We start from the raw sequence: 13506 nt of genomic DNA, 5'->3' as shown, positions 1-13506 counted from the left end.
TGTTCAAAACATTGTGGGCTCCCATAGCCCTCAAGTTGAAAGTCCAAGAGGCCCTATATTATCTTCCCACCCCCAAACATAGCTTCGAGCCCATCTCCTATCCCCCTCATTCCTCTCCCATCACACTGGCTTCCTGGCTCAGCCTCACCCACATCAGGCACAATTCTACCTCAGGGCCTTTGCACTGGCTGTTCCCTCTGTCTGGAACCTCCTCCCTCAGAGATCCTTCACCTCCTGCAAAGTGTTTCCTCAGATACCTCCTTCTGCATGAAAAGCGACATCCTGAGCATCTCCTGTTCCCATTCTATGCACATACTTTTGCCTTAGCATTTACTGCCTTACTTGCTGTCTCCCTCCTGACTAGACTGTGAACCCCATGAGGGCAGGGCCTATCTAAGTTTTGTTTCTATTGCTGCATTCTCAGTGCCTCAAGGCGACTTGCCAGTGTCAGTACATAAATATTTGTTGAATGAATGAGTGAACACACAGGAAGGGCCTCTCTGAGGAGGTCATGTTGAAACTGAAACCTGTAAGAGGAGCCAGAAATGCAGATAGAGGATAGAATGTTCCAGGTGTGTGTGGGGGGGTGGGGAGTGGGGGAATCATGAGCAAAGACCCTAAGGCAGGAAAGCTTGCTATTTTCAGGCAGTGAGAGGTCAGTGAGGTGGGAAAAGTGAACAAAGAGTGTGAGATGCTGAACCAGTGGCTTCCTGTCATACTTAAAACTCAAACATCTTACCTTGGGCCCAAGGTCCTTTTGGCCCATTGTTACCTGTTTAACCTCATTTCCTTCTACTCTTCCTATGCCTTCACTCCTTGAGACACTCTGTCTTTATGTTCCCCAAACACATCAGACACCTGCCTGCCTCAGGACCTTTGCACTTGCCGTTCCTGTTGCCTGAACCCAATGAGAACCCGGATATGTATATGCTCAGAGGACCTCTACGCAGTGGGAGGCAGACCTCAGACATAGTGCGGGTTTGGTTCCAGACCACCTCAGTAAAGCAAATATTGCAATAAAGTGAGTCACACAAATTTTGTTTGGTTTCCCAGTGTATGTAAAAGTTGTGTTACATTATTGTAGTCTATTGTGTGCAACAGTATTATGTCTGAAGAAAAAATGTGCATACCTTAATTTAAAAAAACTTTATTGAAAAAAAATGCTAACCATCATCTGAAAACAGGTTGCCACAAACCTTCAATTTGTAACAACAACAACAACAAATGCAGTCTCTGCAAAGCACAATAAAGTGAAGCACAATAGAATGACATGCTGTAACAAAATTACTACAAGGGGAAAGTAGTAACTTTACAGAGGCGAAATCTGACAGACACCTTAACTGAGGAATTAGTCATCACCAGAAACAGAACAGATTGCCTACATACCTCCTGATAGGATATACCAAGAAGGGCACCTCATTTCAAGGAAGTTCTTTCAAAAATAGCTTACATGTAACCACAAAGAAACATCAGGCCACAAACCCTGATCAAGAAGCATTCTGCAAAATAACCAGGCTCCCCAGGTGGCTCAGTGGGTAAAGGATTTGCCTGTAAGGCAGGAGACAGTTTCCATCCCTGGGCCAGGAAGATCCCCTGGAGGAGGGCATGGCCACCCACTCCAGTATTCTTGCTGGGGAATCCCATGGACAGGAGTCTGGTGGGCCACAGTCCAGGGGGCCGCGGAGTCAGCCACAACTGAAGCGAGTAAGCACAGGCACACTGCCAAATAACTGTCCTGTGAGCTTCAAACCAGACAGTGGAAATGCAGCACGTTAGGTTTGGACTGAGTCATTGGCCAGGACTTTCTTTTGTATTCAGGGACCCTAATGTGATCATTAATGAAAATCTGATTAAGTCCAAGAGAAAAGCGTTGTCTCAATGTTAACTTCTGAACTTTGGTAACTGGACTGTGGTTAAGAGAATGTGCTGGTATGGGGACAGACATATATAAATATATAGGGGGCGAAGTCAATGCAGGATGTCACGGCGAACCTCCGTGAAGAGCAGGTGAAAATTCTTTGTACTTTTAAAAAGTAAAATTTTGGAGATTCATGGAAAGTTGTAAAGAGGACAGAGTTCCCATATACCCTATACCCACTTTCCCCTATGAATACTTTAGTGTGGCCTGTTTGTCACAGTTTAGAAAGCCAGTATGGGCACAGTATTATCAAACCCATGCACTCTTCAGACTTCCTGAATTTTTACCTAGTGTCTTCTCTGTCCTAGGACCTCATTGGCTTCTTTTGGTTGATGGCTTCTTAGGCTTCCTTTTTTTGAAACTTGACAGTTCTAAGAACCTGTAGTCAGGTCTTTTGCAGAACATCCCTCAGCTGGAATTTTTCTGGTGGCTATCTTCTATTAGATCGAGAGTATGCGTTTTAGGGAGAAAGAGCCCAGGGGTAAAGTAACATTCTAATCGCCTATCAAAGGCGCACGCTGCCCACATGATCCACTACTGTGATGTTGACCTTGATCACCTGGCTGACACAGCTTCACTTTCTCCACTGGAAAGCTACCTTCCCCCACTTTTCACACTGTACTTTGGGAGTGTCTTTGCAGCCTGTATCAGAGGAATGGTGGTAGTGGTGGTGGTGTTTCGCCTCCTTGGAGGCAGAGTATTTACAGAAATTATCTGGAAGTCTGTGCAGGTATGTCTCTTCCCACCATAGGTCATTTCCATCAGCACAGATTCATTTATTTTACCCCTTGGGTGTAACCCAGTATTATGCTATTTATTGTTGCTCAAATTGCTTTCAGCTGTGGCCACTGGGGGGATCTTCCCCCTTGGCTCCCATGCCCCTTCACCTGCCCCATCAGTGAGGTTTTGGTTTCAGCAGGTCCTTACGTTCCAGCACAAGATGCTCTGAATTCATCTTGAACATTTCCTGCCCCAGTCCTAGAATCACTGTGGTACTAATTTTGAAAGTTTCAAAAGTTTTCAAAGGACCTGCAGTTACTTCAAAATTAAGTTTAAAATACTTGAATTGCTACGCTTTGGGGAAAAGCTATCTGACATGTATTAAAATACAGCAACTCTACGCCACAAAAATTTAAAAAGCACAAGCGCAGTAAGATGGATTGTTACACTGAGGTTTATTACATTATTGCTGACAGCAGCAAACAAACTGGAAACGAAGTAAATGTTTGCCATGGGCCGGGGGTGGGATGGGGGGGGTGGTCAGCAGAGTTGGGTGAGGCACCTCCACCTGGAGAAAGAAGTTTGTGAAGCGGCTGGAGGTGTGACAACAGTGTTCACAAGGAGTCCTTCAGATGCAAAACAGGAGCTGAGGAAGGATCTCGTTTCTACCAATGACCCAGCATGTTCTACTGGTGTTGGTACGCCGGCAGGATGTGGCAAGATGCAGCAGGATGGAACCCAGCAGCTTGACATCATAGGCACAGGGGTGACGTGAGGGCCAGAATGACTGCTCAAGTGCTCAGGACCAGGGGTGGTTCTGACTTTCCTTCTCCTTTCACAAAACTTGTGAAACTGTCTACACGCACACAACAAAAGATCAACCTATTCAAAAGTTAATTTTCATAATTGATGGAATTTTATTAAAATTCTTCCCTCTAAAGCACTTCGGGAAAAGTTCTGCCAGTGACACAAGCACCACCACTACTTCTAAGGGGATACGTTCAATGGAGGGCGGCAGCTTAGCAGCCTCTGGGAGCCCGTCCGTGGACACGAGACAAGCGCTAACTGGCTGAGGTAGATGCGGGTCGGACCCACAAAGAGGTCTGAGTGACAGTGTGATGTGACAAGAAACGGGCACTGGTCACCTCCAGGGCCTGCACCAGAAGGCCTTATTAAAAAAAAAAATTCTCTTTATCAGAGTGTAGTTGCTATTAGAAGGCTTCTCTTTATAAGCCTCTCTGCCGTTTCTCAAATGGCCACCAGAACACATTTTATAGCTCAATAACATTCGTATAAAATTAGAAAACAGAATCTCTTGAGTTTTTGTTCTAGGATCTGATTTTTTCCTCTACTCTCATTTACGACCTCAAAGACTCCAGGTGTGTGAAGGCCAACACCTTCTGGCAAAATCTGACATTAAATTCATCTGTGCCAGGGCTCAGCAGGGACAGCCCTGGCCCAGTGGCTGCAAGGAGCTCCAGGATTAGAGGGCCAGGCGCCAGAAGGGCGCAGAGCCCCGAGGGTTATGAACCCACCTGAGGTGCCCCCGGTTGACAGCCACCACATCCCACTGATCCTCTAACGACTTTGTATCGGACAAGTGACTTCCCTGGTGGCTCAGACAATAAAGTGTCTGCCTACAACGTGGGAGACTCGGGTTTGATCCCTGGGTCGGGAAGATCCCCTGGGGAATAGCAACCCACTCCAGCACCGTTGCCTTGAAAATCCCATGGACGGAGGAACCTGGTGGGCTACAGTCCATGGGGTTACAGAGTCGGACATGACTGAGTGACTTCACTTTTTTTTAATCGGAATTGGGGGCCATAAATGAGAAGGCGTGTGCAGGAAGTGTCCCCGTCTAGGAAATGAGTCCACTCCCTCCCACACTGACTCCCAGGGCCCAGCCCTTCCACCCACCTCTCCACCCTGCCTCTTTTTGCCTAAGCAGTTCCTGGGGGGCTAGAATGGTCTCTGTCCACTGTACCCCCCAGTCCAGGCACCTTCCACAAACTCGTCACCAGCTCCCCGAAGTAACCTCCACCCCCCAATCTGAGCTTGAGCACCCCAGGTGCCTCCTCCGCCCACTTCCCACCTCGTGGCTCAACAGGCCCCATGACCACAGCAATGGGAGCAGGAGGCAGCCAGTGCCAGGAGCTGGACTCGGGAAGCAACGAAAGGCGGGGGTGGTGGGCCCCAGTCTGAAATGAGTGTCTTTATTGCTTGTACCGTACAAATACGAGGAGATGGGGACAGGCCAGCGGGGAGGAGGAAGAATTGTCAGATTAACGACACACACACAGGAAAGAAGAACCCCACCCACCCAAACCCACCCCCGCCCCACCCTAGAATGTCTCTCTGTGAACTACCTACAGGAGGTGGGGTGGGGAGAGCAAAACCACAAAAACTAAAGTCCAAACACCCAGAGATGTTGGGGGGCAGGGGGGTCAGGGCAACAAGTGGACCCAGGCGTGCCTCCCCTGCTAGGCCAGCGCCCCCTCCCCCTGGGGATGAAGTGCTTGAGCCAGGGGCGAGGCCTGAGTCCACTCACGCCACACACACACACACACACACACACACACCCAACACACGCGCACCCGCACCCCAGATGCACAGGGGCGCCCACACACACAGTCTGAGGCACAGACGGGAGTGCCCACAGCACTGACACATTCACCTTAAGGCTGCAGAACGTGGGGCCTGGAGAGGGGGAGAGAGTGAGGGGGCCCCTCCCTCGGCATGTGCCCGACCCCCACCTCCACCCCCTCTTCAATCCGAGTCCGCTGGGTGGGCCCAATACTGTCTCGGTGCGAGATGTGTAACAGCCGAGGCTGGTGCCCCTCCGCCCCGAGCAGGGAGAAGGGGGAGACCCCAACCCCCGTCCTTGCGAGGGGCTGGGGTCAGGCCCGGGCCCCAGCGGGAGGTAAGGCCGGCTGGGAGGAAGCCCTGGTAAGGCACGGCGCTGGTGGGTGGGGAGGCTTGCCCCCCTCGTGTTCCTCCTGCCTCATCCACAGGGTCAGGAGAGCAGCTGAGGGGGCGGGGAAGACAGGGCCAGGTGGCCGTGCCCCCTCCGGGTTCCCCGAGGGGAAAGCGGGCCCCATCCACGTGAGGAAGCCTGGACCCCCATCCTGCACACAGCTTTCACAGGTACGTGCTACTCCCCCACCCCCGGTCCCTGGACATTATTGCTTTTTTGCCCCCACAGGAGGAGGGGGCTGGATTGCCCCCCGCCAGGCCACTCGGAGCCTGACAACAGGGCCAGGAAGGCAGCCTCTGACAGGAGCAGCTGCGCGGAGGTGGGCTGCCCGCGGGCTCCATGGCTCCACGCTTCGCCCCTCACGGGGGCTTTATGTCAATTAAAAACCGGAATCTCTCCCACTGCCCAAAGGCCTGGTCCTGGGCAGGCAGAGGAGAGGCTCCCGAGTCCTGGTCTGTAACAAAGGTGAGGGCAGGACGGGATCCTGGAGGCAGGGCCGCGAGGACCGCTGAGGTGAGTTTGGCAGAGGGCTGAGGGAAAAACTGGAAATGGGGGGAAGGAGGTGAGGGATGGGGACACAAACAAAAAAGGCAAAATAAAAAGTTGGAAAAAGAAAAGAAAAAGCCCCCGGCGGTGATGGCAGCAGCCTGCGTGTGTCCCGTGGCGGCGGCTCACTCTCGGATGCTGGCCGAATACGAGAACTGGGGGAAGTGCGTCCGCTGGTCCAGCTCCAGCGAGCCCAGGCTGTCATCTGCGGGGGTCAGTGGATGGAGATGGGGGAGAGCTGGCCGGGAGCGGGCCCAGGCCCCCTGGCCAGCCCCCGGCAGGGCTGCAGCCAGGCCACAGTGCAACCCCCAGGGACAGAACGCGGACCGGACCGAGGCTGAGTGGCCTGCCTCCCTCTCAGGCACAGCCCCACCCCCGGGCTGGCGCCCCAGCCTGCTCACTCAGCCTCCCAAGCACCCCCAGCTTCTCTGACTCGGTCACACCAGGGTCTCACCCAGACCTCTGTGGTCCAGTCTCCTGCCCTGGGCACCACTCCCATCCTCAACCACCCTTCCTCCACACGAAGCCAAGGCGGTCTCCTCTTCTGCTCAAATCCCTCCCTGGCTCATCCTCACTTCTCCCGGTGGCCCCCAGATTCTGCTGCTCGCCCCTCCCTGCTTCGTTCCGACCTCTGCAACGCTCCCATTTTTGGGAGTCCTGTGTGCTGTTCCTTGTGCCAAGAACTCAGCTGCCCTGTCTCCTCCAGGAAGCCCTCCCTGACTCACAGTCCAAGGCAGGCGTTTCCCCGAGCTCCTCCAGACCTGTACTCCTAATACCACAGGCCCGACTACTCTGGGGTGTCACCCCACCTGGACCCTGACTTCCCTGAGGGCAGGGCCCAGGGCTGTCTCGTCACTGCTGTGTTTCCAGCATGGCCCAGCACTGGGCGGGGGAAGTAAGAACTCAAAACAGCTACAGAATCATTGGAACCATCCATGTAGCCCCAAAGCCCTGAGCAGTGAGGGAGACGACGGGCACTGACCACTCCTCCAGGGTCTCCTGCCCAGACTCCCCCTCTAAGTGATGCAGCCACTGGTTCCTGGCGACCCTCACCGGGTCCACCGGTGGGCCGACAGTGAAAGCCTCGGCGAGCTCAATGTAGGGTAAACTGCCCAGACATGGGGGGGGCCCTGTGAACTTCCTCCCGGAGAACTGGGTCAAGAGCAGAACCCCTGAGCCCCGCTTCCAAGCCAGGCCCACGGGAGTGGGGGCCTCAGACACTCACAGCGGTCCGGGGGCGTGACTGTGATGGACTGGGCGGTGAACTCGTCATCAAAGTACCTTGTGTCGACCTCAGACGTGACCTGAGGCTTGAAGGGTGGCAGGAGCTGTGGAGAGGAGTCCAGCCTCAGGTCCCTGAGGAGCGGAGGCCTCGGCCAAGGTCACCCAGGAGAGGCTGGGCTCCTGTGGGGAGCAGGCAGGCAGTGGGGCTCACCTTCTTCTGGACCACGTCCTGCCAGTTGATAGTGAGGAAGAACCTGTGCTCCATGACCTCCTTGGCATCGCTGGGCCCCCCGCCGAGCCTGGGCAGAGACGGCCGTGAGCACCCGCCTCCCGGGGCAGCCGGGTCCTGGGAGACGCGCTTTCGGTACGGGCCCTGATAACCTTTAACGACTCCACCTTTTAACATCCCGGGACACTCCACCACCTCACAGAGGAGGGATCTGGGGCTCAGGGAGGGAGTCCCTGCGCCCAGGGTCAGAACCTGGAGATTCCAACCTGGCCCAAGGGACGGGGATGCAAGCTGAGAGGGTACGCTCTGCAGATGGCTGCTTCACATCCTGGCTGCCACCCTAGGCTAGGCACGGCCACCCTGTTCCTTAGCGTCCCCAGGAAAGAAGGCAGGGCAGGCGGAAGCTGAGGGCAGGCTTGGCCAAGGGACCGCCCCTACGTGCCAGCTGCAAGGCCAATCGATCAACACACAGCAAGCGCTCCCCGGACGCGTGCACCCGTGGATGCTGCCCCTGCAGGCCGAGGGAAGTGGCGGTGCTGGGCTGGGCAGGCGGGGGCCAGCCCTCACCTCTGCTTAGGGTCCTTCTTAAGCAGCCCAGCAAGCAGGGACTTGGCCTCAGGGCTGAGCGTGCGCGGGAAGCGGATCTCCTCCATGAGGATGAGCTCGAAGAGGCGCTCGTGATCCTGGTTGTAGAAGGGCAGGCGGCCACACATCATCTCGTACATGACCACGCCCAGCCCCCACCAGTCCACTGCCCGGCCGTAGTCGTTGTCCTCCAGCACCTGAGCGGGGAGGGGCAATGAGGGGCCACCGAAGGAACTGCAGCCCTCAGGGGTCTGGGCTGAGGCGCCCCGCCTCCCCTGGCCTTCCAGCCCCAGACACCTCGGGCGCCAGGTACTCAGGGGTCCCACAGAAGGTCTTCATGGTGGCCCCGTCGCTGATGCCCTCCTTGCACAGGCCGAAGTCGGTGATCTTGATGTGGCCGTCCTTGTCCAGCATGAGGTTTTCCAGCTGCAGGAAAAGTCAGCGTGTCAGGGACATAGCTATCTCAGGGTTTCCTGCCCTGAAACCCCACATGCCCCTGCCCTTCCCTGGGGTGGGGGATTGTGGCCTGGGGGGGGGGGGGCGGTGGCAGGGCCAGGGGGAGGGGTCAGAGAGCAACCCGCCCCCCAACAAGGAGTCAGGCCCTCTGAGGCTCGGGGGGAGGAGTCAGACCGAGCACCTCCCCAGCCCCTGCCACCCCCAGGGAGCTGGGAAGACAGGCAGGGGGAGATGGGAGCCAGGTCCTGCCCGACCGGCTTCCCCCATTGTGTGTGATGGTGGTCACACTTCAGGCGTGAGGAATACTGAACACTATCTATTTTTTCCTGATCTTAACACTAGTGGGCACTTCAGTGGGCCTGTGTAACCTCCACCAAGTCAAGAAAAAGCCCCATCAGCCCTAGGTGCCCCGCTGCATTATTAGCCACCACCTCCTCCAACAGAAAAGGGACTTCATTTCTGTGCTTCTCTTCACAGTGTTTCCCACCTACGTATACACTGTGAGTGACACAGACTCATCTCAGCTGTTCTGGTGGCCCCTCAGCCTCAGCCCGTGAGACCGGAGCCTGTCCTCCTGAACTGCGGCACAGATGGTGTGGCTCCACCACAATGTCTTCTGTCCCCTCTCCCACAGTGGGCATTCGGGAGGCTTCATCTGGGGTTAGCGTACACAGACCCGCTGGAGCGTCCACGTGGAGACGCACACAAGAGCCTATTCTGGCGCATGCTCCCAGCGCAGGACGGGCTCTCAGCAGACATGTGTGCTAAGCGCTGGTGGACTCTGCCAGGCCATCTTCTAAAGAGCCTGGGTCAATTGACAGCCTCTCGCCGTTGCTCCCAGGAGGCCTGGAAGGGCCCCACGCAGGCTACCTGTCCAAGCACCACCTTGGGCCTGGGTGGGAGGCTCAGCTCCAAGAAGGACAAGACAGACCCTCCATGAAGGGGAAGCTCAGCAGATGGGAGGGCGGCCCGGGCATTGCCTGCTCACCTTGATGTCGCGGTACACCACGTCCCGAGAGTGCAGGTACTCCAGGGCTGAGACGATCTCCGCTCCATAAAAGCGGGCCCGCTCCTCTGTGAAGACACGCTCCCGCGACAGGTGGAAGAACAGCTGCCGGAGGAGGGAGGCAGCGAGGGTGAGACCCCTGGCCCAGAGGAGGGGAGGATGGCACCCAGCCTGGTGACATGGTGACACCTGCCCCACGAACTGCGAGGGATGGTGAGGACCATGTGAGGGACGGTGAGCACAGGAAACTCACGTGAGCAACAAAGAGAAAATGAGCAAGGGATAAAGAGGGAAGGCTAGACAACAGGCGCCAAGTGGAGAGTTGGGGGGGTGGTTGCAGGAGGGGGCAGGCGAACGAGGGAGCGACAGCAAGGAGGGAGAGGAGCATGACTCGTGAGCAAGCGGAAACAAGCTGTGAGACGAGACCACATGGGAGATGAAGCCAGCGATCACGCCAGGCGGAGAGAGAGGGGTGTGAGGGACGAGGAGTGGGTGACAGGTGGGCATGGTGAGTGCTGACGTCTCTCCTCAGGAGACCTTGCTGAAAGTAGAGGACGGGGGATCCTGACCCACAGACCCTTTCTCTGCAGCCTTTAAGAACGTCCTTGCAGTGCCGTCGGCCACCACCCCACAGTCCTCTGAACCTCAGTCTGTATCCCGCCCACCAACTCACTAAACGTGTGAACTCGGACGACCCACTTAACGTCTCTGAGCCTGTCTCCCCACCTGCCTCAGGGGGAGGGAGTGAAAGTAAAAAGATAACACTCCAGTAAGTCTCCCTCTGCCCCCCCCCGCCCCCATTCCCGGGAAGGCGACATCCAGAAGGGCAGGCCGGGGGTTGGGGGCAGACCTCGCCACCGTTGGCGTACTCCATCACGAAGCACAGGCGATCGTGTGTCTGGAAGGCGTACTTCAGCGCCTGCGGGAAAGAAGGTGGCGGCATGGAGGTGGGAAGATGCGGGCTCTCTGCTGGGTCCCAGGAGACATGGGCACTGCTGATTCCCTCCCTGCCCTCTCCCCACAGCCCCGGCCAGGGTTGTGGGAATAACGTGACTAGGGTTCAAATCGCATCTTCACATTTTGTGGGGAGTGAGAGAGCTCCTGGCTCTGACAGCAGGGAAGGGGTTACAGGGCTCAACGATCCTGTCCTCTGCCTCTAAATAAGCCTCCAAGAGACACAGCCAGGGCACAAACTATGTTCTGAGCAACCACGGCTATTTCACGTCTCTCTTCCTCCCATTTTACAGTCCAGTGTGTTAAACTTAGGGGCTTCCCTGGTGGCTCAGTGGTAAAGAATCTGCCTGCAATGTAGGAGACCCAGGTTCAGTCCTTGGGTGGGGAAGATCCCCTGGAGAAGGGAATGGCAGCCTATTCCAGTATTCTTGCCTGGAGAATCCCATGGACAGAGGAGTGTTAAACTTACACACACACGCCAGGTTTGCTGGCTGGGCATTGGCAGTGGCTTGGGAGCCAACTTCCCAGAAAGCCTGGACAAGTGATTCTCCAACAAACAAGTAGCTCTCAAACTGTACTCTAAGGAGCCTGACAGAGTTCCTCAGAGGACCCTGAGGTGACCCCCTACTCAAGAAAACTCCACTACTCCCTGTTTTCTACACTGAAGAACCTCGTAAGGTTTCCTTTGAACAAGTGCTTTGGTTCAGTAGGACATTTGAACAGCAAGTGAGCTACAGAAACGACCCTTAAACCATTTTCCACCTAGTTCCTTCAACTGACATCTGCTGGCCTCGATGGAGACTGTTGCCCAAAGAGGTGTCTGTCTCCTCAGCCTAAGTTGACAGGCAGCACAGTGATGGTACATCTGCCTCTGGGATTACGTCCTAAAACTCAACCCGCTGGACTAAGCACCTCTAACCCATATGGAGAGAAGCCAGGCTCTCCCGGGGCCATTTCCTAATCTAGTATCATCAGACGGCTGAGGGGTTGACACGAAGCCACCGTCTGTAAAGAAGCTGCCGCCTGGTGTCTCAGTTCAGGCCACCTGGGGAGCCCATGCAGCCGCACCCCCACCACCAAGCCAACACCAGTCCATGCTCCAGAGCCAGGGGTCGTGACTTTCTCTGAGCTCTGTCCTAAGGGCGGCCTGGACGCCCCACGTGTGCGCCCTGCCTGAGACAGAGTGTTACTCACGGTAAGGAACGGGTGTCTGGTGTTCTGCAGGACCCGGCTCTCGGTGACCGTGTGGGCGACTTCATCCTGCAAAGAGAGGCTGGGTGAGGGGCTGGAGGGCAGCACCATGCCGGCACCCCACCTCCAGCCTGAGAAGATGGGGAAGGAACAGGCTGGTGAACTCCAACTCCGTTCCTAACCAACACAGAGAACGTGAATTATCACTCACATGCCCTAATGAAATACCAGACCCAGACAAGACCACTCAGTGACTCGCTGTCAAAACCACCAGGTGAAAAGCTGATGGAGACTTCTGACAAGGGAGGATCCCGCTGTCACCACCTGGACCCACAGGCCAAGTCTGACATCTGCAGGTGGGGTAGCAGACAGAGAGCCCTGAGCTGACGCCATAGGCCGTGGTGTTCCTATAAATGGTGGCGACCCTATAAACATTCTTGAAGGACCCGGCTCTAGTCAGGACTCTAGGCTGTGAGCAATGGTTCCCAGTGTGTGGTCCCTACACTGGCAGCATCGGTGTCACCTGGGAATTTAGGAAAACACAAATTATCAGGCCCCGCCTTGGACCCATGAATCAGAAACTTGGGGTGCGGGCCCAGCACCGATGTCACAGGCCCCCCTCCCCAGGCTCTAAGAAGGGCTTGAATTTGGTGTCTGTGTGGACCCAGAGAGCGGCGGTGCCCGGATACCTGCTCTCCCTCCACGGGGCACGTCTGTCTCCAGGGATGCCGTGGTAACATCGGCAACCAAGTCTAAGAATGTTTCTGACTCACAACTCGGGTGGAGGGCTGCCCTGGTAGGGGCCAGGGATGCAGGGGCACATCACACAGGGCACGTCACAGCCCCCCTGGAAGAGTGGTCTGGTCTCAAGTGTCACAGCTGAGGCTGAGAAGCCCTGCCCTGCACCCCCGACATCTAGGGCTTGTTAATTTTTGTTGGACATGATCACAGTACCACGATCACTGTCTTTAAGATCATCACCTGTTAAAGATACACATCTAAGCATGTATGGCTGGGAATCTCTGATACCTAGAACATGCTTTAAGGTACTCCAGAACAAAAATAGACGAGAGCAGAGCTGAGCTAATGAAACAAGACTGGCCAAATGGTAATGTTGAAGCTAGGTGACTAGACGAGGCAATTCACTGTATTTTTCTTTAAAAATTTTTACATATTTTAAGAATTTCCTAGTTTAAAAACTTTAAGTAAGAAAAAAGGAACAGAATTCCATTTCCAGCCCAGCCTCCTCCTCAGACACCCTGAGCCAAGGCCCCCGCCTTAGTGGACCCCAGGCCCTGCTAGGTGAGGCCCCTGTTAAGACTTTCTCCTCCTTCCTCCCTGGTGTCCAGAGGGTGGGGCACTCAGCAGGCAGGGCCACACTCTCTGAGCCTCAGGCTCCCCTACTCTGGGGCCCCACAGGACCAAGCAGTGGTTCTGGGGGTGGGGGGACACAGCAGCAGACGCAGGAGGCGTCCCGCCTGGTGCGTGCTCCTGACCACAGGCACGCTCCGGGCTGGGGCCCAAGGCAGCTGGCCCACAGTAGCCCGGGGAGGGCCTACCTTGGCGATGATCACCTCCTTCCGCAGGATCTTCATGGCGTAGTAGCGGCCGGTGGCCTTCTCCCGCACCAGGATGACCTTGCCAAAGGTGCCCTTGCCCAGGAGTTTGAGATAGTCGAAGTCATTCATGGTCTGCCCGGGATG

At 55.7% G+C, this 13506-nt stretch overlaps 1 protein-coding gene across 1 annotated transcript in view; it reads right to left on the bottom strand.

The window, feature by feature from the left end:
* Window positions 1–4830: 4830 nt before the first annotated feature.
* AKT2 (AKT serine/threonine kinase 2) overlaps window positions 4831–13506 on the bottom strand; it is a 47764-nt gene continuing 39088 nt past the window's right edge. The window contains exons 6-14 of the mRNA XM_070450870.1: window positions 13363–13494; window positions 11807–11872; window positions 10509–10577; window positions 9641–9763; window positions 8494–8622; window positions 8179–8393; window positions 7594–7681; window positions 7384–7486; window positions 4831–6363 (exon numbers count right to left, since the gene is read on the bottom strand). Of these exons, the coding sequence (XP_070306971.1) occupies window positions 6284–6363; window positions 7384–7486; window positions 7594–7681; window positions 8179–8393; window positions 8494–8622; window positions 9641–9763; window positions 10509–10577; window positions 11807–11872; window positions 13363–13494 (1005 nt within the window). The 3' untranslated portion in view covers window positions 4831–6283. The remainder of the gene's footprint in view (window positions 6364–7383; window positions 7487–7593; window positions 7682–8178; window positions 8394–8493; window positions 8623–9640; window positions 9764–10508; window positions 10578–11806; window positions 11873–13362; window positions 13495–13506) is intronic.

This window comes from Odocoileus virginianus, chromosome 20 (assembly GCF_023699985.2).
Source record: "Odocoileus virginianus isolate 20LAN1187 ecotype Illinois chromosome 20, Ovbor_1.2, whole genome shotgun sequence".
NCBI classification, from domain to species: domain Eukaryota; kingdom Metazoa; phylum Chordata; class Mammalia; order Artiodactyla; family Cervidae; genus Odocoileus; species Odocoileus virginianus.
This window is presented reverse-complemented; position numbering and strand designations above follow the sequence as displayed.